This window comes from Chanodichthys erythropterus, chromosome 6, assembly GCF_024489055.1.
Source record: "Chanodichthys erythropterus isolate Z2021 chromosome 6, ASM2448905v1, whole genome shotgun sequence".
NCBI classification, from domain to species: Eukaryota; Metazoa; Chordata; class Actinopteri; order Cypriniformes; family Xenocyprididae; genus Chanodichthys; species Chanodichthys erythropterus.
The window spans coordinates 26,258,026-26,283,225 of record NC_090226.1 but is presented as its reverse complement, the minus strand read 5'-3'; the positions used below and the strand labels follow the sequence as shown (position 1 = coordinate 26,283,225).

The window sequence follows — 25,200 nt, the reverse complement described above, 5'->3', positions numbered from 1 at the left end:
CTTGTGCGAATAAGTAATGTGGACACTCTACTTACATGATCCTGAGGTATTTGACTCTCCAATTTCCATGCAGATTGATGTAGGCTTGGCCAATTGAAAGCATGACTCCAGTGTCAGGAACTAAGCCCAGTGCTGATTTTGGAAGTCCCAGGTTTACAATCTGCATCCTATGATGTATATTGGTGAAGATTTTACCATATGCTGTTACAAGCATATTACCAGAATAACTCCCCCAATCCCCTTCCCCCATCTTCATGTGAATGCCTTTTCAACCCTTATGTGTCCCTGAAATGTAGAAATGTAAAAAAAAAAAAAAAAAAAAAAATGTACAGGGAACAACAGGCTAAAGGTGCACAAGGGTAAAAGACGCATTTGATTCTCTTTATTCTCTTTTAAACCACTAGATGAGACAAAAAAAAAAATTCAGCTCAGCACTATACTTAACAAGCGATTTTGACAATGCATGTGGAAATTTCCCTGATTCTTTATGTGATTTTGGACAGTAACGCAAAGTTGATAGCTGAGAGCTGTGCTAATTTGATCTAATATTTGGTGTTTTTTTAAAATGTAGATTTATGTAGCAAATGAGAATCAATTAAATTATTCACTATATTTTGGGGCAAAGGTGTTGTTAATGTTTTTCAGTTTTTTTCATGGTAATTAAAGCAACATTTTTTTTTTTCAATAAAGGGAGAATATATAAAAGTACGGTATTTCGAGTAAAAAGCGCCCCTGCTGTTGGGGCTAAAGACATGACATGGTTAGATTCAGAAGGTAAATATTATATATTAAGTTCTGTCAGGACCACTATCATCAAAGATGATTGACAGTTAGCATACAGTTTGGACTGGCAGAATGGTTCCGTTCTGGGCAAGAACTCCCTGTGCATCCATGCAGCCTAGCATGGATAAGAGCAGGGAAAGCAGCAATAACCATAGGGTAAACAGAACAGAACCAACATAAATGTATTTAAATATATCATTAATGTTCAATAATTTAATGTACAACATAATTCAAGAATTATTCTGATTCAAAGGGGAATAGGAAGGCCAAGTCCTGACTGGACGAGAGGAAGAGCTGGGGATGGAGGAGGGAAACTAGCTCCTGAGCAATGAGATAAGCTGCTGATAATACTGATGCACCTTATATGAATGCTGTGATAGGTCTCGTATTCCAATAGGTAGACGTGGATCAGCTGAGAGTCAGCTGATGCGAGCATGACTGACATGACCTGCCAGAACTAACACTACGCTTTATTTCGGTGTCCACCTTAGAGATATTTTTTTTTATTTATAATGTAACCATCATATTCTAAAATATGATATAAATCATATATATTAAAATTTATTTATTGTTACTACTGTAAAGCTATATTAAATTATTGTGGGATCTCATTCAATGCTTTCAGAATCTACTTTTTTAAATAATTTTGTTTCTGTACATATTTTAAAGGTGCTCTAAGTGATCCAGGGTGGATGTAACTTCCTGTTGACGTTCGACGTGTTGTCAAACAAAACAGAGGCTAGCTAGACCCTCAATCCTCCTCCTCCTCCTCCTCCCCCTCCCCTCCGTGCTTCCTGAAACAGTCATGAACGCGCATTTAAAATCATTCTTGTCGGTTATTGGCTGGAGCATGTTTATTATGATTTGTGGTCCAAGCTGCACCAGTTTGTTTTTATTGCCATTTTCGGAGCTTGTGGCGACTACAGAGACCGCTTTTTTTACAGTGTGTTCAGGGGACAGGCAGCTAGCGGATAGTGAGGAGATGTTTTCTGTATGTGACAAAACATTTTTTGGTCTAAAAACGCGTGACATCACTTAGAGCACCTTTAATGACAGTATATTTATCGAACAAACAAGAATTAATTTATTTATCAAAATAAACAGAAAATAGTAAAAACTTTGCTACAGTGACTGTTTTGGTGCATCTTCATACATAAGATTTTTAAAGTGGTGGTTCGTTGCGATTTCACTTTAAAAAAACCCAGAAGCATTAAGACATGTTAAACTGCACCCTAAAGCACAATCACGCCTAGAAAAAAACCACTGAACCACCCTTTTAAACAAAAACCACTTCTACAAAATCTGTTGCTCCATCAATGTTAAAAAAAAACAACATATATTTTCTGCAATCATACACTATGGGAGTAGTGAAAAACACTTTTTCTTAAGGTGTGCCTTCAGCCCCTACTATTTACCAAATAATTCTGTGAAAATGGCATTATCTTTTTAGGAAGTTTGCAAGGCCAAGTAAATATCTCTTATCTTTTATGATTATATCTTATTTGTTGTATTTGTCAGTAGGGGACAGTCCTAAAAAATAATTTAAAATCATGTTGTCATGGAATGGTGGCTGTAGAATGTGCACAATGAAGGAGATGATGAGAAAAATAGTCTTTAATGAAATAGCACACTCAAGGAGAATCACAACCACATTCAACACATAAACCAACAAAGGACTGAACAGAACAGGGACTATACATGGGTTTCAAAGACGTCACTTCCGCTATGCCCGCCGCCATATTTGGGACCAGTCACAGCTGCGCGCCCTGTTTAAGTCTATGGTGACAGCAGCTACTATGGAAGGCCGTTTCAGCATAAAAACGTTCCAGCGTTACTCGTCGTAATTATATTTTTACTAGTAACAATTAAATTAAAGAGCTCTATAATTTAATTTGTACTAGTAACAATTACAATTATAGAGCTCTATAATTCAATTTTTACTAGTAACAATTATGATTGTAGAGCTCTCTAATTCGGTTTTTACTAGTAACAATAACAATTATAGAGCTCTACAATTAAATTTTACTAGTAACAATTACAATTACAGAGCTCTATAATTCAATTTTTACTAGTAACAATTATGATTATAGAGCTCTCTAATTCAATTGTTACTAGTAACAATTCCAATTAGAGAGCTCTACAATTCATTTATTACTAGTCATATGTCTCCATTGACTTCCATTCATTTTTTAATTATAGAGCTCTGTAATTCAATTGTTACTAGTAACAATTGGGATTATAGAGCTCTCTAATTGAATTCTTACTAGTAACAATTACAATTATAGAGCTCTCTAATTCAATTTTTACTAGTAACAATTACAATTATAGAGCTCGGTAATTCAATTGTTACTAGTAACAATTACAATTATAGAGCTCTCTAATTGAATTCTTACTAGTAACAATTACAATTAAAGCTGCAAGCAGCGTTGAGAGGGCCCTCGCACCCGGGCTCACCGCCACCCGTTGGCCTCAGGAAAACAGTGAACAGTGGGCGTCATGCATTTAAGAGAGTGAATACAGGAGAATTATGCCAAAGTCATTTCGAAATGCCACACTTCCTGCGGCCAACAGGTGGCGCTTTCACCGTAACTGAATTTTGCCATGTTGATGTCTTCAGGCCAGGACTATCATTGAACACGTGAAGTTTGAAGCAGATCGGACATTGTATGCCTGAGTTACAACAACTTCCTGTTTCTTTTGTGGCGTTAATCGCATAAATTAGCACTCAGCCAAGTGTTGCATGATTTAACGTGTCTCTAGCATGTTTGGTACTTCGTGGCATAATGAAATGTGACTATGGTAGTGAATTACATCTTGAAGCATGCCATTTCCTGTTGCCAGCAGGTGGCGCTATGACTAACTAAATATTGTCATATAGATGTCTTTAGGCCAGGACTCTTATCACACATGTGAAGTTTGGGGAAGATCAGACATTGTATGCCTGAGTTACAGCAGCTTCCTCTTTCATGGCGAAACATCAGACTTTGTCAGGCCGCGACGGACACGCCCTTCAGCGAAAACTCAAGATCTTTGAAATTTATCATCGCTAAGGTCTTGAGATTAGACTGACAACATTTGATGTTGATCTGGTTAAATCTCTATGAGGAGTTAATCACAGTATAAAACATGTAATTTCTTGTTGCCTGCAGGTGGCGCTATGACTGTAACTGAATATTGTTATGAAGATGTCTTCAGGTTAGGACTCTAATAAAGCATGTGAAGTTTGGGGCAGATCCGACATTGTTTGTCTGAGTTACAACAACTTCCTTTTTCATGGCGAAGACATCAAACTTTGTCAGGCCGCCACGGACAAGCCCTTCAGTGAAAACTCTAGATCTTCGCAATTTAACGTCACAAAGGCCTTTAGATTAGACTGACCAAAAATGACATTGATCTGATTAAATCTCTAGGAGGAGTTCGTTAAAGGACTAAAGTCTGGAAAATGCAAAAAACGGTGAATTAATTCAAAATATCTGACTTCCTGTTTGGTTTCGGATTTCGCTCCAAGAGAATTTTTTGTAGGTACTGGGCTGATAAATGTGTGTACCGAATTTCAAAGCCCTAGTGTAATGTAGCGAGCGGGGCTGTACGTTAGATGGCGCTATCGAGCCATTTTGCCACGCCCAATTCCGAAACCCATAACAGACGTAAATTTTCACCACTTCTGACGCGTGTGCAAAGTTTCATGAGTTTTCGAGCACGTTTAGGCCCTCTAAAATGCGATTCACTTTGGAGAAGAAGAATAATAATAATAAATATAGCTGCGAGCAGCGATGGCGGGCCCAAGCCCGGTGGCACCGCCACCCCGGTGGCTTCAGGGCAACTGTGCACAGCGGGCAATAGGCACTTAAAACGGTTAAACATCAAAGGACTATGTCAAATTCACTCCACATTTACTGCACTACAAGGTGCCGCTATAGAGCCCCTCCTCCCTGCCCATTTTCAAAGGATTACATGTGCCAAGTTTTAACATTATTCTGATGAATTTTGAAGCAAATCAGGTAAAAATAAGAGGGTGATCTCAATGTATGCTGAAAGTGACACATTTTCTGCTTCCAGTTGGTGGCGCTATGACTTTGAATCACAATAGTCAAATCCATGTGATCAGCCTTGTACAACGAAGACTAAGCCAAAGTTTCATCAAAATCAATTAATGTATGCAGAAGTTATAACACTTTGTTTCCCTTTTCTTGCCATAAATTCGTTGCCTCGCCACGGCCAAACCGTTTGAGATATCCAAAATCCGTTTGCAATTAAACAACTTCAATGTGTTAGCAACAAGTTAAAAAAGCTTGGTGTAAATTGGATAAACCCTGTAGGAGTAGTAGTATAAAATTCATAGCCTGTTTTTTCAAAAAATTAACATTCAAACCAAAATAGCTGACTTCCTGTTGGTCGGAGCTAATGAATGTAAATTAGAAAATTGTCCGGCTTGATGAGAATAATATGTGTACCGAGTTTGGTGACTGTAGGAAAAACTAACCCCCCACTTTTGTCAAAAGGTGGCGCTACTGAGCCCCTCCACCACGCCCATTTCTATGGCTTTGTCCATGTCTACTGGTTGACAATATTGATGTGTGTGTCGAGTTTCATGCAATTTGAAGCATGTTAAGAGCCTCAAAAACACTCAAGAATATTATTACAGTTTGACCTGTTGCCATGGCAACAATATTTCAAATATCAAAAATCCTGTCATAGGTCTACATCTGCTGTGTATTGACATTACACTGATGAAGTTTGAAGCAAATCAGGTAAAAATAAGAGGGTGATCTCAAAGCATTTTAAAAGTGATACACTTCTTGCTGCCATTTGGTGGCGCTATAACTTTGACTCACAATAGTTACATCCATGTGATCAGACTACTACAACCAACACACTCCTGAAGTTTCATAAACATCAATCAATGTATGCAGAAGTTATAACACATTTCCTGTTTCCCTTTTCTCGCCATAAATTCGTTGCCTCGCCACGGCCAAACCGTTTGAGATATCCAAAATCCGTTTGCAATTAAACAACTTCAATGTGTTCGCAACAAGTTAAAAAAAGCTTGGTGTAAATTGGATAAACCCTGTAGGAGTAGTAGTATAAAATTCATAGCCTGTTTTTTCAAAAAATTAACATTCAAACCAAAATAGCTGACTTCCTGTTGGTCGGAGCTAATGAATGTAAATTAGAAAATTGTCCGGCTTGATGAGAATAATATGTGTACCGAGTTTGGTGACTGTAGGAAAAACTAACCCCCACTTTTGTCAAAAGGTGGCGCTACTGAGCCCCTCCACCACGCCCATTTCTATGGCTTTGTCCATGTCTACTGGTTGACAATATTGATGTGTGTGTCGAGTTTCATGCAATTTGAAGCATGTTAAGAGCCTCAAAAACACTCAAGAATATTATTACAGTTTGACCTGTTGCCATGGCAACAATATTTCAAATATCAAAAATCCTGTCATAGGTCTACATCTGCTGTGTATTGACATTACACTGATGAAGTTTGAAGCAAATCAGGTAAAAATAAGAGGGTGATCTCAAAACATTTCAAAAAGTGATACACTTCCTGCTGCCAGTTGGTGGCGCTATAACTTTGACTCACAATAGTCACATCCATGTGATCAGACTCCTATAACGAACACACTCGTGAAGTTTCATAAAGATCAATATATGTATTAAGACGTTATAACACATTTCCTGTTTCCTTTTTCTCGCCATAAATTCGTTGCCTCGCCACGGCCAAACCGTTCGAGATATCAAAAATCCCCTGGCAATTTTTAATCATCAGTGTCTTGACTTCATGCTGACCGAGTTTGGTGGCGATCGGATTAATCGTCTAGGAGGAGTATATCAAATTCCAGAGCATGCGTTTTTCAAACAACCCTTAATAGCTGACTTCCTGTTGGCGTGGCGATTAACTTAGAGCGCGAAAGTTGTTCGGCCCGATGAGGTCTATATGTGTACCGAGTTTCATACTAATACGTGCAAGCATGTTTAATATATGGACCAAATTTTCAGACTTTTTTCAAGGGGGCGCTGTCGAGCCCCCCTGCCACGCCCGGGTACCAGCCTCTCCGGCGTCCTAATGGCCGCGGATTCCAATGTGTGTGCCAATTTTCAAGAGTTTTTGAGCATGTTAAGGCCCCCAAAAAGCACCGGAAGACGGAAAAAAAAAAAAAATAAATAAAAAAAAAAAAAATAATAATAATCCTTAGAAGAACAAGAGGGCCCTGCGCGAATTTTCGCTTGGGCCCTAATAATAATCCTTAGAAGAACAAGAGGGCCCTGCGCGAATTTTCGCTTGGGCCCTAAATATAGCTGCGAGCAGCGATGGCGGGCCCAAGCCCGGTGGCACCGCTACCCCGGTGGCTTCAGGGCAACTGTGCACAGCGGGCAATAGGCACTTAAAACGGTTAAACATCAAAGGACTATGTCAAATTCACTCCACATTTACTGCACTACAAGGTGCCGTTATAGAGCCCCTCCTCCCTGCCCATTTTCAAAGGATTACATGTGCCAAGTTTTAACATTATTCTGATGAATTTTGAAGCAAATCAGGTAAAAATAAGAGGGTGATCTCAATGTATGCTGAAAGTGACACATTTTCTGCTTCCAGTTGGTGGCGCTATGACTTTGAATCACAATAGTCAAATCCATGTGATCAGCCTTGTACAACGAAGACTAAGCCAAAGTTTCATCAAAATCAATTAATGTATGCAGAAGTTATAACACTTTGTTTCCCTTTTCTTGCCATAAATTCGTTGCCTCGCCACGGCCAAACCGTTTGAGATATCCAAAATCCGTTTGCAATTAAACAACTTCAATGTGTTAGCAACAAGTTAAAAAAAGCTTGGTGTAAATTGGATAAACCCTGTAGGAGTAGTAGTATAAAATTCATAGCCTGTTTTTTCAAAAAATTAACATTCAAACCAAAATAGCTGACTTCCTGTTGGTCGGAGCTAATGAATGTAAATTAGAAAATTGTCCGGCTTGATGAGAATAATATGTGTACCGAGTTTGGTGACTGTAGGAAAAACTAACCCCCACTTTTGTCAAAAGGTGGCGCTACTGAGCCCCTCCACCACGCCCATTTCTATGGCTTTGTCCATGTCTACTGGTTGACAATATTGATGTGTGTGTCGAGTTTCATGCAAATTGAAGCATGTTAAGAGCCTCAAAAACACTCAAGAATATTATTACAGTTTGACCTGTCGCCATGGCAACGATATTTCAAATATCAAAAATCCTGTCATAGGTCTACATCTGCTGTGTATTGACATTACACTGATGAAGTTTGAAGCAAATCAGGTAAAAATAAGAGGGTGATCTCAAAACATTTCAAAAAGTGATACACTTCCTGCTGCCAGTTGGTGGCGCTATAACTTTGACTCACAATAGTCACATCCATGTGATCAGACTCCTATAACGAACACACTCGTGAAGTTTCATAAAGATCAATATATGTATTAAGACGTTATAACACATTTCCTGTTTCCTTTTTCTCGCCATAAATTCGTTGCCTCGCCACGGCCAAACCGTTCGAGATATCCAAAATCCGTTTGCAATTAAACAACTTCAATGTGTTCGCAACAAGTTAAAAAAAGCTTGGTGTAAATTGGATAAACCCTGTAGGAGTAGTAGTATAAAATTCATAGCCTGTTTTTTCAAAAAATTAACATTCAAACCAAAATAGCTGACTTCCTGTTGGTCGGAGCTAATGAATGTAAATTAGAAAATTGTCCGGCTTGATGAGAATAATATGTGTACCGAGTTTGGTGACTGTAGGAAAAACTAACCCCCACTTTTGTCAAAAGGTGGCGCTACTTAGCCCCTCCACCACGCCCATTTCTATGGCTTTGTCCATGTCTACTGGTTGACAATATTGATGTGTGTGTCGAGTTTCATGCAATTTGAAGCATGTTAAGAGCCTCAAAAACACTCAAGAATATTATTACAGTTTGACCTGTTGCCATGGCAACAATATTTCAAATATCAAAAATCCTGTCATAGGTCTACATCTGCTGTGTATTGACATTACACTGATGAAGTTTGAAGCAAATCAGGTAAAAATAAGAGGGTGATCTCAAAACATTTCAAAAAGTGATACACTTCCTGCTGCCAGTTGGTGGCGCTATAACTTTGACTCACAATAGTCACATCCATGTGATCAGACTCCTATAACGAACACACTCGTGAAGTTTCATAAAGATCAATATATGTATTAAGACGTTATAACACATTTCCTGTTTCCTTTTTCTCGCCATAAATTCGTTGCCTCGCCACGGCCAAACCGTTCGAGATATCAAAAATCCCCTGGCAATTTTTAATCATCAGTGTCTTGACTTCATGCTGACCGAGTTTGGTGGCGATCGGATTAATCGTCTAGGAGGAGTATATCAAATTCCAGAGCATGCGTTTTTCAAACAACCCTTAATAGCTGACTTCCTGTTGGCGTGGCGATTAACTTAGAGCGCGAAAGTTGTTCGGCCCGATGAGGTCTATATGTGTACCGAGTTTCATACTAATACGTGCAAGCATGTTTAATATATGGACCAAATTTTCAGACTTTTTTCAAGGGGGCGCTGTCGAGCCCCCCTGCCACGCCCGGGTACCAGCCTCTCCGGCGTCCTAATGGCCGCGGATTCCAATGTGTGTGCCAATTTTCAAGAGTTTTTGAGCATGTTAAGGCCCCCAAAAAGCCCCGGAAGACGGAAAAAAAAAAAAAAAAAAAAAAAAAATAATAATAATCCTTAGAAGAACAAGAGGGCCCTGCGCGAATTTTCGCTTGGGCCCTAAATATAGCTGCGAGCAGCGATGGCGGGCCCAAGCCCGGTGGCACCGCCACCCCGGTGGCTTCAGGGCAACTGTGCACAGCGGGCAATAGGCACTTAAAACGGTTAAACATCAAAGGACTATGTCAAATTCACTCCACATTTACTGCACTACAAGGTGCCGTTATAGAGCCCCTCCTCCCTGCCCATTTTCAAAGGATTACATGTGCCAAGTTTTAACATTATTCTGATGAATTTTGAAGCAAATCAGGTAAAAATAAGAGGGTGATCTCAATGTATGCTGAAAGTGACACATTTTCTGCTTCCAGTTGGTGGCGCTATGACTTTGAATCACAATAGTCAAATCCATGTGATCAGCCTTGTACAACGAAGACTAAGCCAAAGTTTCATCAAAATCAATTAATGTATGCAGAAGTTATAACACTTTGTTTCCCTTTTCTTGCCATAAATTTGTTGCCTCGCCACGGCCAAACCGTTTGAGATATCCAAAATCTGTTTGCAATTAAACAACTTCAATGTGTTAGCAACAAGTTAAAAAAAGCTTGGTGTAAATTGGATAAACCCTGTAGGAGTAGTAGTATAAAATTCATAGCCTGTTTTTTCAAAAAATTAACATTCAAACCAAAATAGCTGACTTCCTGTTGGTCGGAGCTAATGAATGTAAATTAGAAAATTGTCCGGCTTGATGAGAATAATATGTGTACCGAGTTTGGTGACTGTAGGAAAAACTAACCCCCACTTTTTTCAAAAGGTGGCGCTACTGAGCCCCTCCACCACGCCCATTTCTATGGCTTTGTCCATGTCTACTGGTTGACAATATTGATGTGTGTGTCGAGTTTCATGCAATTTGAAGCATGTTAAGAGCCTCAAAAACACTCAAGAATATTATTACAGTTTGACCTGTTGCCATGGCAACAATATTTCAAATATCAAAAATCCTGTCATAGGTCTACATCTGCTGTGTATTGACATTACACTGATGAAGTTTGAAGCAAATCAGGTAAAAATAAGAGGGTGATCTCAAAGCATTTTAAAAGTGATACACTTCTTGCTGCCATTTGGTGGCGCTATAACTTTGACTCACAATAGTTACATCCATGTGATCAGACTACTACAACCAACACACTCCTGAAGTTTCATAAACATCAATCAATGTATGCAGAAGTTATAACACATTTCCTGTTTCCCTTTTCTCGCCATAAATTCGTTGCCTCGCCACGGCCAAACCGTTTGAGATATCCAAAATCCGTTTGCAATTAAACAACTTCAATGTGTTCGCAACAAGTTAAAAAAAGCTTGGTGTAAATTGGATAAACCCTGTAGGAGTAGTAGTATAAAATTCATAGCCTGTTTTTTCAAAAAATTAACATTCAAACCAAAATAGCTGACTTCCTGTTGGTCGGAGCTAATGAATGTAAATTAGAAAATTGTCCGGCTTGATGAGAATAATATGTGTACCGAGTTTGGTGACTGTAGGAAAAACTAACCCCCACTTTTGTCAAAAGGTGGCGCTACTGAGCCCCTCCACCACGCCCATTTCTATGGCTTTGTCCATGTCTACTGGTTGACAATATTGATGTGTGTGTCGAGTTTCATGCAATTTGAAGCATGTTAAGAGCCTCAAAAACACTCAAGAATATTATTACAGTTTGACCTGTTGCCATGGCAACAATATTTCAAATATCAAAAATCCTGTCATAGGTCTACATCTGCTGTGTATTGACATTACACTGATGAAGTTTGAAGCAAATCAGGTAAAAATAAGAGGGTGATCTCAAAACATTTCAAAAAGTGATACACTTCCTGCTGCCAGTTGGTGGCGCTATAACTTTGACTCACAATAGTCACATCCATGTGATCAGACTCCTATAACGAACACACTCGTGAAGTTTCATAAAGATCAATATATGTATTAAGACGTTATAACACATTTCCTGTTTCCTTTTTCTCGCCATAAATTCGTTGCCTCGCCACGGCCAAACCGTTCGAGATATCAAAAATCCCCTGGCAATTTTTAATCATCAGTGTCTTGACTTCATGCTGACCGAGTTTGGTGGCGATCGGATTAATCGTCTAGGAGGAGTATATCAAATTCCAGAGCATGCGTTTTTCAAACAACCCTTAATAGCTGACTTCCTGTTGGCGTGGCGATTAACTTAGAGCGCGAAAGTTGTTCGGCCCGATGAGGTCTATATGTGTACCGAGTTTCATACTAATACGTGCAAGCATGTTTAATATATGGACCAAATTTTCAGACTTTTTTCAAGGGGGCGCTGTCGAGCCCCCCTGCCACGCCCGGGTACCAGCCTCTCCGGCGTCCTAATGGCCGCGGATTCCAATGTGTTTGCCAATTTTCAAGAGTTTTTGAGCATGTTAAGGCCCCCAAAAAGCCCCGGAAGACGAAAAAAAAAAAAAATAAATAAATAAATAATCCTTAGAAGAACAAGAGGGCCCTGCGCGAATTTTCGCTTGGGCCCTAATAATCCTTAGAAGAACAAGAGGGCCCTGCGCGAATTTTCGCTTGGGCCCTAAATATAGCTGCGAGCAGCGATGGCGGGCCCAAGCCCGGTGGCACCGCTACCCCGGTGGCTTCAGGGCAACTGTGCACAGCGGGCAATAGGCACTTAAAACGGTTAAACATCAAAGGACTATGTCAAATTCACTCCACATTTACTGCACTACAAGGTGCCGTTATAGAGCCCCTCCTCCCTGCCCAATTTCAAAGGATTACATGTGCCAAGTTTTAACATTATTCTGATGAATTTTGAAGCAAATCAGGTAAAAATAAGAGGGTGATCTCAATGTATGCTGAAAGTGACACATTTTCTGCTTCCAGTTGGTGGCGCTATGACTTTGAATCACAATAGTCAAATCCATGTGATCAGCCTTGTACAACGAAGACTAAGCCAAAGTTTCATCAAAATCAATTAATGTATGCAGAAGTTATAACACTTTGTTTCCCTTTTCTTGCCATAAATTCGTTGCCTCGCCACAGCCAAACCGTTTGAGATATCCAAAATCCGTTTGCAATTAAACAACTTCAATGTGTTAGCAACAAGTTAAAAAAGCTTGGTGTAAATTGGATAAACCCTGTAGGAGTAGTAGTATAAAATTCATAGCCTGTTTTTTCAAAAAATTAACATTCAAACCAAAATAGCTGACTTCCTGTTGGTCGGAGCTAATGAATGTAAATTAGAAAATTGTCCGGCTTGATGAGAATAATATGTGTACCGAGTTTGGTGACTGTAGGAAAAACTAACCCCCACTTTTGTCAAAAGGTGGCGCTACTGAGCCCCTCCACCACGCCCATTTCTATGGCTTTGTCCATGTCTACTGGTTGACAATATTGATGTGTGTGTCGAGTTTCATGCAAATTGAAGCATGTTAAGAGCCTCAAAAACACTCAAGAATATTATTACAGTTTGACCTGTCGCCATGGCAACGATATTTCAAATATCAAAAATCCTGTCATAGGTCTACATCTGCTGTGTATTGACATTACACTGATGAAGTTTGAAGCAAATCAGGTAAAAATAAGAGGGTGATCTCAAAACATTTCAAAAAGTGATACACTTCCTGCTGCCAGTTGGTGGCGCTATAACTTTGACTCACAATAGTCACATCCATGTGATCAGACTCCTATAACGAACACACTCGTGAAGTTTCATAAAGATCAATATATGTATTAAGACGTTATAACACATTTCCTGTTTCCCTTTTCTCGCCATAAATTTGTTGCCTCGCCACGGCCAAACCGTTCGAGATATCAAAAATCCCCTGGCAATTTTTAATCATCAGTGTCTTGACTTCATGCTGACCGAGTTTGGTGGCGATCGGATTAATCGTCTAGGAGGAGTATATCAAATTCCAGAGCATGCGTTTTTCAAACAACCCTTAATAGCTGACTTCCTGTTGGCGTGGCGATTAACTTAGAGCGCGAAAGTTGTTCGGCCCGATGAGGTCTATATGTGTACCGAGTTTCATACTAATACGTGCAAGCATGTTTAATATATGGACCAAATTTTCAGACTTTTTTCAAGGGGGCGCTGTCGAGCCCCCCTGCCACGCCCGGGTACCAGCCTCTCCGGCGTCCTAATGGCCGCGGATTCCAATGTGTGTGCCAATTTTCAAGAGTTTTTGAGCATGTTAAGGCCCCCAAAAAGCCCCGGAAGACGAAAGAAAATAAAAAAAAAAAAAATAATAATAATAAATATAGCTGCGAGCAGCGATGGCGGGCCCAAGCCCGGTGGCACCGCCACCCCGGTGGCTTCAGGGCAACTGTGCACAGCGGGCAATAGGCATTTAAAACGGTTAAACATCAAAGGACTATGTCAAATTCACTCCACATTTACTGCACTACAAGGTGCCACTATAGAGCCCCTCCTCCCTGCCCATTTTCAAAGGATTACATGTGCCAAGTTTTAACATTATTCTGATGAATTTTGAAGCAAATCAGGTAAAAAATAAGAGGGTGATCTCAATGTATGCTGAAAGTGACACATTTTCTGCTTCCAGTTGGTGGCGCTATGACTTTGAATCACAATACTCAAATCCATGTGATCAGCCTTGTACAACGAAGACTAAGCCAAAGTTTCATCAAAATCAATTAATGTATGCAGAAGTTATAACACTTTGTTTCCCTTTTCTTGCCATAAATTCGTTGCCTCGCCACGGCCAAACCGTTTGAGATATCCAAAATCCGTTTGCAATTAAACAACTTCAATGTGTTCGCAACAAGTTAAAAAAAGCTTGGTGTAAATTGGATAAACCCTGTAGGAGTAGTAGTATAAAATTCATAGCCTGTTTTTTCAAAAAATTAACATTCAAACCAAAATAGCTGACTTCCTGTTGGTCGGAGCTAATGAATGTAAATTAGAAAATTGTCCGGCTTGATGAGAATAATATGTGTACCGAGTTTGGTGACTGTAGGAAAAACTAACCCCCCCACTTTTGTCAAAAGGTGGCGCTACTGAGCCCCTCCACCACGCCCATTTCTATGGCTTTGTCCATGTCTACTGGTTGACAATATTGATGTGTGTGTCGAGTTTCATGCAATTTGAAGCATGTTAAGAGCCTCAAAAACACTCAAGAATATTATTACAGTTTGACCTGTTGCCATGGCAACAATATTTCAAATATCAAAAATCCTGTCATAGGTCTACATCTGCTGTGTATTGACATTACACTGATGAAGTTTGAAGCAAATCAGGTAAAAATAAGAGGGTGATCTCAAAGCATTTTAAAAGTGATACACTTCTTGCTGCCATTTGGTGGCGCTATAACTTTGACTCACAATAGTTACATCCATGTGATCAGACTACTACAACCAACACACTCCTGAAGTTTCATAAACATCAATCAATGTATACAGAAGTTATAACACATTTCCTGTTTCCCTTTTCTCGCCATAAATTCGTTGCCTCGCCACGGCCAAACCGTTTGAGATATCCAAAATCCGTTTGCAATTAAACAACTTCAATGTGTTCGCAACAAGTTAAAAAAAGCTTGGTGTAAATTGGATAAACCCTGTAGGAGTAGTAGTATAAAATTCATAGCCTGTTTTTCAAAAAATTAACATTCAAACCAAAATAGCTGACTTCCTGTTGGTCGGAGCTAATGAATGTAAATTAGAAAATTGTCCGGCTTGATGAGAATAATATGTGTACCGAGTTTGGTGACTGTAGGAAAAACTAACCCCCACTTTTGTCAAAAGGTGGCGCTACTGAGCCCCTCCACCACGCCCATTTCTATGGCTTTGTCCATGTCTACTGGTTGACAATATTGATGTGTGTGTCGAGTTTCATGCAATTTGAAGCATGTTAAGAGCCTCAAAAACACTCAAGAATATTATTACAGTTTGACCTGTTGCCATGGCAACAATATTTCAAATATCAAAAATCCTGTCATAGGTCTACATCTGCTGTGTATTGACATTACACTGATGAAGTTTGAAGCAAATCAGGTAAAAATAAGAGGGTGATCTCAAAACATTTCAAAAAGTGATACACTTCCTGCTGCCAGTTGGTGGCGCTATAACTTTGACTCACAATAGTCACATCCATGTGATCAGACTCCTATAACGAACACACTCATGAAGTTTCATAAAGATCAATATATGTATTAAGACGTTATAACACATTTCCTGTTTCCTTTTTCTCGCCATAAATTCGTTGCCTCGCCGCGGCCAAACCGTTCGAGATATCAAAAATCCCCTGGCAATTTTTAATCATCAGTGTCTTGACTTCATGCTGACCGAGTTTGGTGGCGATCGGATTAATCGTCTAGGAGGAGTATATCAAATTCCAGAGCATGCGTTTTTCAAACAACCCTTAATAGCTGACTTCCTGTTGGCGTGGCGATTAACTTAGAGCGCGAAAAATGTTCGGCCCGATGAGGTCTATATGTGTACCGAGTTTCATACTAATACGTGCAAGCATGTTTAATATATGGACCAAATTTTCAGACTTTTTTCAAGGGGGCGCTGTCGAGCCCCCCTGCCACGCCCGGGTACCAGCCTCTCCGGCGTCCTAATGGCCGCGGATTCCAATGTGTGTGCCAATTTTCAAGAGTTTTTGAGCATGTTAAGGCCCCCAAAAAGCCCCGGAAGACGGACAAAAAAATAAATAAAAAAAAATAAATAAATATAGCTGCGAGCAGCGATGGCGGGCCCAAGCCCGGTGGCACCGCCACCCCGGTGGCTTCAGGGCAACTGTGCACAGCGGGCAATAGGCACTTAAAACGGTTAAACATCAAAGGACTATGTCAAATTCACTCCACATTTACTGCACTACAAGGTGCCGTTATAGAGCCCCTCTTCCCTGCCCATTTTCAAAGGATTACATGTGCCAAGTTTTAACATTATTCTGATGAATTTTGAAGCAAATCAGGTAAAAATAAGAGGGTGATCTCAATGTATGCTGAAAGTGACACATTTTCTGCTTCCAGTTGATGGCGCTATGACTTTGAATCACAATAGTCAAATCCATGTGATCAGCCTTGTACAACGAAGACTAAGCCAAAGTTTCATCAAAATCAATTAATGTATGCAGAAGTTATAACACTTTGTTTCCCTTTTCTTGCCATAAATTCGTTGCCTCGCCACGGCCAAACCGTTTGAGATATCCAAAATCCGTTTGCAATTAAACAACTTCAATGTGTTAGCAACAAGTTAAAAAAAGCTTGGTGTAAATTGAATAAACCCTGTAGGAGTAGTAGTATAAAATTCATAGCCTGTTTTTTCAAAAAATTAACATTCAAACCAAAATAGCTGACTTCCTGTTGGTCGGAGCTAATGAATGTAAATTAGAAAATTGTCCGGCTTGATGAGAATAATATGTGTACCGAGTTTGGTGACTGTAGGAAAAACTAACCCCCCCACTTTTGTCAAAAGGTGGCGCTACTGAGCCCCTCCACCACGCCCATTTCTATGGCTTTGTCCATGTCTACTGGTTGACAATATTGATGTGTGTGTCGAGTTTCATGCAATTTGAAGCATGTTAAGAGCCTCAAAAACACTCAAGAATATTATTACAGTTTGACCTGTTGCCATGGCAACAATATTTCAAATATCAAAAATCCTGTCATAGGTCTACATCTGCTGTGTATTGACATTACACTGATGAAGTTTGAAGCAAATCAGGTAAAAATAAGAGGGTGATCTCAAAGCATTTTAAAAGTGATACACTTCTTGCTGCCATTTGGTGGCGCTATAACTTTGACTCACAATAGTTACATCCATGTGATCAGACTACTACAACCAACACACTCCTGAAGTTTCATAAACATCAATCAATGTATGCAGAAGTTATAACACATTTCCTGTTTCCCTTTTCTCGCCATAAATTCGTTGCCTCGCCACGGCCAAACCGTTTGAGATATCCAAAATCCGTTTGCAATTAAACAACTTCAATGTGTTCGCAACAAGTTAAAAAAAGCTTGGTGTAAATTGGATAAACCCTGTAGGAGTAGTAGTATAAAATTCATAGCCTGTTTTTTCAAAAAATTAACATTCAAACCAAAATAGCTGACTTCCTGTTGGTCGGAGCTAATGAATGTAAATTAGAAAATTGTCCGGCTTGATGAGAATAATATGTGTACCGAGTTTGGTGACTGTAGGAAAAACTAACCCCCCCACTTTTGTCAAAAGGTGGCGCTACTGAGCCCCTCCACCACGCCCATTTCTATGGCTTTGTCCATGTCTACTGGTTGACAATATTGATGTGTGTGTCGAGTTTCATGCAATTTGAAGCATGTTAAGAGCCTCAAAAACACTCAAGAATATTATTACAGTTTGACCTGTTGCCATGGCAACAATATTTCAAATATCAAAAATCCTGTCATAGGTCTACATCTGCTGTGTATTGACATTACACTGATGAAGTTTGAAGCAAATCAGGTAAAAATAAGAGGGTGATCTCAAAACATTTCAAAAAGTGATACACTTCCTGCTGCCAGTTGGTGGCGCTATAACTTTGACTCACAATAGTCACATCCATGTGATCAGACTCCTATAACGAACACACTCGTGAAGTTTCATAAAGATCAATATATGTATTAAGACGTTATAACACATTTCCTGTTTCCTTTTTCTCGCCATAAATTCGTTGCCTCGCCACGGCCAAACCGTTCGAGATATCAAAAATCCCCTGGCAATTTTTAATCATCAGTGTCTTGACTTCATGCTGACCGAGTTTGGTGGCGATCGGATTAATCGTCTAGGAGGAGTATATCAAATTCCAGAGCATGCGTTTTTCAAACAACCCTTAATAGCTGACTTCCTGTTGGCGTGGCGATTAACTTAGAGCGCGAAAGTTGTTCGGCCCGATGAGGTCTATATGTGTACCGAGTTTCATACTAATACGTGCAAGCATGTTTAATATATGGACCAAATTTTCAGACTTTTTTCAAGGGGGCGCTGTCGAGCCCCCCTGCCACGCCCGGGTACCAGCCTCTCCGGCGTCCTAATGGCCGCGGATTCCAATGTGTGTGCCAATTTTCAAGAGTTTTTGAGCATGTTAAGGCCCCCAAAAAGCCCCGGAAGACGAAAAAAAAAAAAAAATAAATAAAATAATAATAATAAATATAGCTGCGAGCAGCGATGGCGGGCCCAAGCCCGGTGGCACCGCCACCCCGGTGGCTTCAGGGCAACTGTGCACAGCGGGCAATAGGCACTTAAAACGGTTAAACATCAAAGGACTATGTCAAATTCACTCCACATTTACTGCACTACAAGGTGCCGCTATAGAGCCCCTCCTCCCTGCCCATTTTCAAAGGATTACATGTGCCAAGTTTTAACATTATTCTGATGAATTTTGAAGCAAATCAGGTAAAAATAAGAGGGTGATCTCAATGTATGCTGAAAGTGACACATTTTCTGCTTCCAGTTGGTGGCGCTATGACTTTGAATCACAATACTCAAATCCATGTGATCAGCCTTGTACAACGAAGACTAAGCCAAAGTTTCATCAAAATCAATTAATGTATGCAGAAGTTATAACACTTTGTTTCCCTTTTCTTGCCATAAATTCGTTGCCTCGCCACGGCCAAACCGTTTGAGATATCCAAAATCCGTTTGCAATTAAACAACTTCAATGTGTTCGCAACAAGTTAAAAAAAGCTTGGTGTAAATTGGATAAACCCTGTAGGAGTAGTAGTATAAAATTCATAGCCTGTTTTTTCAAAAAATTAACATTCAAACCAAAATAGCTGACTTCCTGTTGGTCGGAGCTAATGAATGTAAATTAGAAAATTGTCCGGCTTGATGAGAATAATATGTGTACCGAGTTTGGTGACTGTAGGAAAAACTAACCCCCCCACTTTTGTCAAAAGGTGGCGCTACTGAGCCCCTCCACCACGCCCATTTCTATGGCTTTGTCCATGTCTACTGGTTGACAATATTGATGTGTGTGTCGAGTTTCATGCAATTTGAAGCATGTTAAGAGCCTCAAAAACACTCAAGAATATTATTACAGTTTGACCTGTTGCCATGGCAACAATATTTCAAATATCAAAAATCCTGTCATAGGTCTACATCTGCTGTGTATTGACATTACACTATGACAGGATTTTTGATATTTGAAATATTGTTGCCATGGCAACAGGTCAAACTGTAATAATATTCTTGAGTGTTTTTGAGGCTCTTAACATGCTTCAAATTGCATGAAACTCGACACACACATCAATATTGTCAACCAGTAGACATGGACAAAGCCATAGAAATGGGCGTGGTGGAGGGGCTCAGTAGCGCCACCTTTTGACAAAAGTGGGGGGGTTAGTTTTTCCTACAGTCACCAAACTCGGTACACATATTATTCTCATCAAGCCGGACAATTTTCTAATTTACATTCATTAGCTCCGACCAACAGGAAGTCAGCTATTTTGGTTTGAATGTTAATTTTTTGAAAAACAGGCTATGAATTTTATACTACTACTCCTACAGGGTTTATCCAATTTACACCAAGCTTTTTAACTTGTTGCGAACACATTGAAGTTGTTTAATTGCAAACGGATTTTGGATATCTCAAACGGTTTGGCCGTGGCGAGGCAACGAATTTATGGCGAGAAAAAGGAAACAGGAAATGTGTTATAACTTCTGCATACATTGATTGATGTTTATGAAACTTCAGGAGTGTGTTGGTTGTAGTAGTCTGATCACATGGATGTAACTATTGTGAGTCAAAGTTATAGCGCCACCAAATGGCAGCAAGAAGTGTATCACTTTTAAAATGCTTTTTTATCACCCTCTAATTTTTACCTGATTTGCTTCAAACTTCATCAGTGTAATGTCAATACACAGCAGATGTAGACCTGATGAAGTTTGAAGCAAATCAGGTAAAAATAAGAGGGTGATCTCAAAACATTTCAAAAAGTGATACACTTCCTGCTGCCAGTTGGTGGCGCTATAACTTTGACTCACAATAGTCACATCCATGTGATCAGACTCCTATAACGAACACACTCGTGAAGTTTCATAAAGATCAATATATGTATTAAGACGTTATAACACATTTCCTGTTTCCTTTTTCTCGCCATAAATTCGTTGCCTCGCCACGGCCAAACCGTTCGAGATATCAAAAATCCCCTGGCAATTTTTAATCATCAGTGTCTTGACTTCATGCTGACCGAGTTTGGTGGCGATCGGATTAATCGTCTAGGAGGAGTATATCAAATTCCAGAGCATGCGTTTTTCAAACAACCCTTAATAGCTGACTTCCTGTTGGCGTGGCGATTAACTTAGAGCGCGAAAGTTGTTCGGCCCGATGAGGTCTATATGTGTACCGAGTTTCATACTAATACGTGCAAGCATGTTTAATATATGGACCAAATTTTCAGACTTTTTTCAAGGGGGCGCTGTCGAGCCCGGGTGCCACGACCGGGTACCAGCCTCTCCGGCGTCCTAATGGCCGCGGATTCCAATGTGTGTGCCAATTTTCAAGAGTTTTTGAGCATGTTAAGGCCCCCAAAAAGCCCCGGAAGACGGAAAAAAAAAAAAAAAAAAAAAAAAAAAAAAATAATAATAATCCTTAGAAGAACAAGAGGGCCCTGCGCGAATTTTCGCTTGGGCCCTAAATATAGCTGCGAGCAGCGATGGCGGGCCCAAGCCCGGTGGCACCGCCACCCCGGTGGCTTCAGGGCAACTGTGCACAGCGGGCAATAGGCATTTAAAACGGTTAAACATCAAAGGACTATGTCAAATTCACTCCACATTTACTGCACTACAAGGTGCCACTATAGAGCCCCTCCTCCCTGCCCATTTTCAAAGGATTACATGTGCCAAGTTTTAACATTATTCTGATGAATTTTGAAGCAAATCAGGTAAAAAATAAGAGGGTGATCTCAATGTATGCTGAAAGTGACACATTTTCTGCTTCCAGTTGGTGGCGCTATGACTTTGAATCACAATAGTCAAATCCATGTGATCAGCCTTGTACAACGAAGACTAAGCCAAAGTTTCATCAAAATCAATTAATGTATGCAGAAGTTATAACACTTTGTTTCCCTTTTCTTGCCATAAATTCGTTGCCTCGCCACGGCCAAACCGTTTGAGATATCCAAAATCCGTTTGCAATTAAACAACTTCAATGTGTTAGCAACAAGTTAAAAAAAGCTTGGTGTAAATGGGATAAACCCTGTAGGAGTAGTAGTATAAAATTCATAGCCTGTTTTTTCAAAAAATTAACATTCAAACCAAAATAGCTGACTTCCTGTTGGTCGGAGCTAATGAATGTAAATTAGAAAATTGTCCGGCTTGATGAGAATAATATGTGTACCGAGTTTGGTGACTGTAGGAAAAACTAACCCCCACTTTTGTCAAAAGGTGGCGCTACTGAGCCCCTCCACCACGCCCATTTCTATGGCTTTGTCCATGTCTACTGGTTGACAATATTGATGTGTGTGTCGAGTTTCATGCAATTTGAAGCATGTTAAGAGCCTCAAAAACACTCAAGAATATTATTACAGTTTGACCTGTTGCCATGGCAACAATATTTCAAATATCAAAAATCCTGTCATAGGTCTACATCTGCTGTGTATTGACATTACACTGATGAAGTTTGAAGCAAATCAGGTAAAAATAAGAGGGTGATCTCAAAGCATTTTAAAAGTGATACACTTCTTGCTGCCATTTGGTGGCGCTATAACTTTGACTCACAATAGTTACATCCATGTGATCAGACTACTACAACCAACACACTCCTGAAGTTTCATAAACATCAATCAATGTATGCAGAAGTTATAACACATTTCCTGTTTCCCTTTTCTCGCCATAAATTCGTTGCCTCGCCACGGCCAAACCGTTTGAGATATCCAAAATCCGTTTGCAATTAAACAACTTCAATGTGTTCGCAACAAGTTAAAAAAAGCTTGGTGTAAATTGGATAAACCCTGTAGGAGTAGTAGTATAAAATTCATAGCCTGTTTTTTCAAAAAATTAACATTCAAACCAAAATAGCTGACTTCCTGTTGGTCGGAGCTAATGAATGTAAATTAGAAAATTGTCCGGCTTGATGAGAATAATATGTGTACCGAGTTTGGTGACTGTAGGAAAAACTAACCCCCACTTTTGTCAAAAGGTGGCGCTACTGAGCCCCTCCACCACGCCCATTTCTATGGCTTTGTCCATGTCTACTGGTTGACAATATTGATGTGTGTGTCGAGTTTCATGCAATTTGAAGCATGTTAAGAGCCTCAAAAACACTCAAGAATATTATTACAGTTTGACCTGTTGCCATGGCAACAATATTTCAAATATCAAAAATCCTGTCATAGGTCTACATCTGCTGTGTATTGACATTACACTGATGAAGTTTGAAGCAAATCAGGTAAAAATAAGAGGGTGATCTCAAAACATTTCAAAAAGTGATACACTTCCTGCTGCCAGTTGGTGGCGCTATAACTTTGACTCACAATAGTCACATCCATGTGATCAGACTCCTATAACGAACACACTCGTGAAGTTTCATAAAGATCAATATATGTATTAAGACGTTATAACACATTTCCTGTTTCCTTTTTCTCGCCATAAATTCGTTGCCTCGCCGCGGCCAAACCGTTCGAGATATCAAAAATCCCCTGGCAATTTTTAATCATCAGTGTCTTGACTTCATGCTGACCGAGTTTGGTGGCGATCGGATTAATCGTCTAGGAGGAGTATATCAAATTCCAGAGCATGCGTTTTTCAAACAACCCTTAATAGCTGACTTCCTGTTGGCGTGGCGATTAACTTAGAGCGCGAAAAATGTTCGGCCCGATGAGGTCTATATGTGTACCGAGTTTCATACTAATACGTGCAAGCATGTTTAATATATGGACCAAATTTTCAGACTTTTTCAAGGGGGCGCTGTCGAGCCCCCCTGCCACGCCCGGGTACCAGCCTCTCCGGCGTCCTAATGGCCGCGGATTCCAATGTGTGTGCCAATTTTCAAGAGTTTTTGAGCATGTTAAGGCCCCCAAAAAGCCCCGGAAGACGGAAAAAAAAAATAAATAAAAAAAAATAAATAAATATAGCTGCGAGCAGCGATGGCGGGCCCAAGCCCGGTGGCACCGCCACCCCGGTGGCTTCAGGGCAACTGTGCACAGCGGGCAATAGGCACTTAAAACGGTTAAACATCAAAGGACTATGTCAAATTCACTCCACATTTACTGCACTACAAGGTGCCGTTATAGAGCCCCTCTTCCCTGCCCATTTTCAAAGGATTACATGTGCCAAGTTTTAACATTATTCTGATGAATTTTGAAGCAAATCAGGTAAAAATAAGAGGGTGATCTCAATGTATGCTGAAAGTGACACATTTTCTGCTTCCAGTTGATGGCGCTATGACTTTGAATCACAATAGTCAAATCCATGTGATCAGCCTTGTACAACGAAGACTAAGCCAAAGTTTCATCAAAATCAATTAATGTATGCAGAAGTTATAACACTTTGTTTCCCTTTTCTTGCCATAAATTCGTTGCCTCGCCACGGCCAAACCGTTTGAGATATCCAAAATCCGTTTGCAATTAAACAACTTCAATGTGTTAGCAACAAGTTAAAAAAAAGCTTGGTGTAAATTGAATAAACCCTGTAGGAGTAGTAGTATAAAATTCATAGCCTGTTTTTTCAAAAAATTAACATTCAAACCAAAATAGCTGACTTCCTGTTGGTCGGAGCTAATGAATGTAAATTAGAAAATTGTCCGGCTTGATGAGAATAATATGTGTACCGAGTTTGGTGACTGTAGGAAAAACTAACCCCCACTTTTGTCAAAAGGTGGCGCTACTGAGCCCCTCCACCACGCCCATTTCTATGGCTTTGTCCATGTCTACTGGTTGACAATATTGATGTGTGTGTCGAGTTTCATGCAATTTGAAGCATGTTAAGAGCCTCAAAAACACTCAAGAATATTATTACAGTTTGACCTGTTGCCATGGCAACAATATTTCAAATATCAAAAATCCTGTCATAGGTCTACATCTGCTGTGTATTGACATTACACTGATGAAGTTTGAAGCAAATCAGGTAAAAATAAGAGGGTGATCTCAAAGCATTTTAAAAGTGATACACTTCTTGCTGCCATTTGGTGGCGCTATAACTTTGACTCACAATAGTTACATCCATGTGATCAGACTACTACAACCAACACACTCCTGAAGTTTCATAAACATCAATCAATGTATGCAGAAGTTATAACACATTTCCTGTTTCCCTTTTCTCGCCATAAATTCGTTGCCTCGCCACGGCCAAACCGTTTGAGATATCCAAAATCCGTTTGCAATTAAACAACTTCAATGTGTTCGCAACAAGTTAAAAAAAGCTTGGTGTAAATTGGATAAACCCTGTAGGAGTAGTAGTATAAAATTCATAGCCTGTTTTTTCAAAAAAATAACATTCAAACCAAAATAGCTGACTTCCTGTTGGTCGGAGCTAATGAATGTAAATTAGAAAATTGTCCGGCTTGATGAGAATAATATGTGTACCGAGTTTGGTGACTGTAGGAAAAACTAACCCCCACTTTTGTCAAAAGGTGGCGCTACTGAGCCCCTCCACCACGCCCATTTCTATGGCTTTGTCCATGTCTACTGGTTGACAATATTGATGTGTGTGTCGAGTTTCATGCAATTTGAAGCATGTTAAGAGCCTCAAAAACACTCAAGAATATTA

The 25,200-nt window shown here is 39.8% G+C and overlaps 1 protein-coding gene across 3 annotated transcripts in view; it reads right to left on the bottom strand.

Annotated features, from left to right (window-relative positions):
• Positions 1 to 25,200, bottom strand: part of LOC137021687 (bactericidal permeability-increasing protein-like) — a 246,002-nt gene that overhangs the window by 54,378 nt on the left and 166,424 nt on the right. For all 3 annotated transcript variants that reach the window (XM_067388499.1, XM_067388500.1, XM_067388501.1), the window contains one exon: positions 36 to 167. In XM_067388499.1, coding sequence (XP_067244600.1) covers positions 36 to 167 — 132 coding nt within the window. The remainder of the gene's footprint in view (positions 1 to 35; positions 168 to 25,200) is intronic.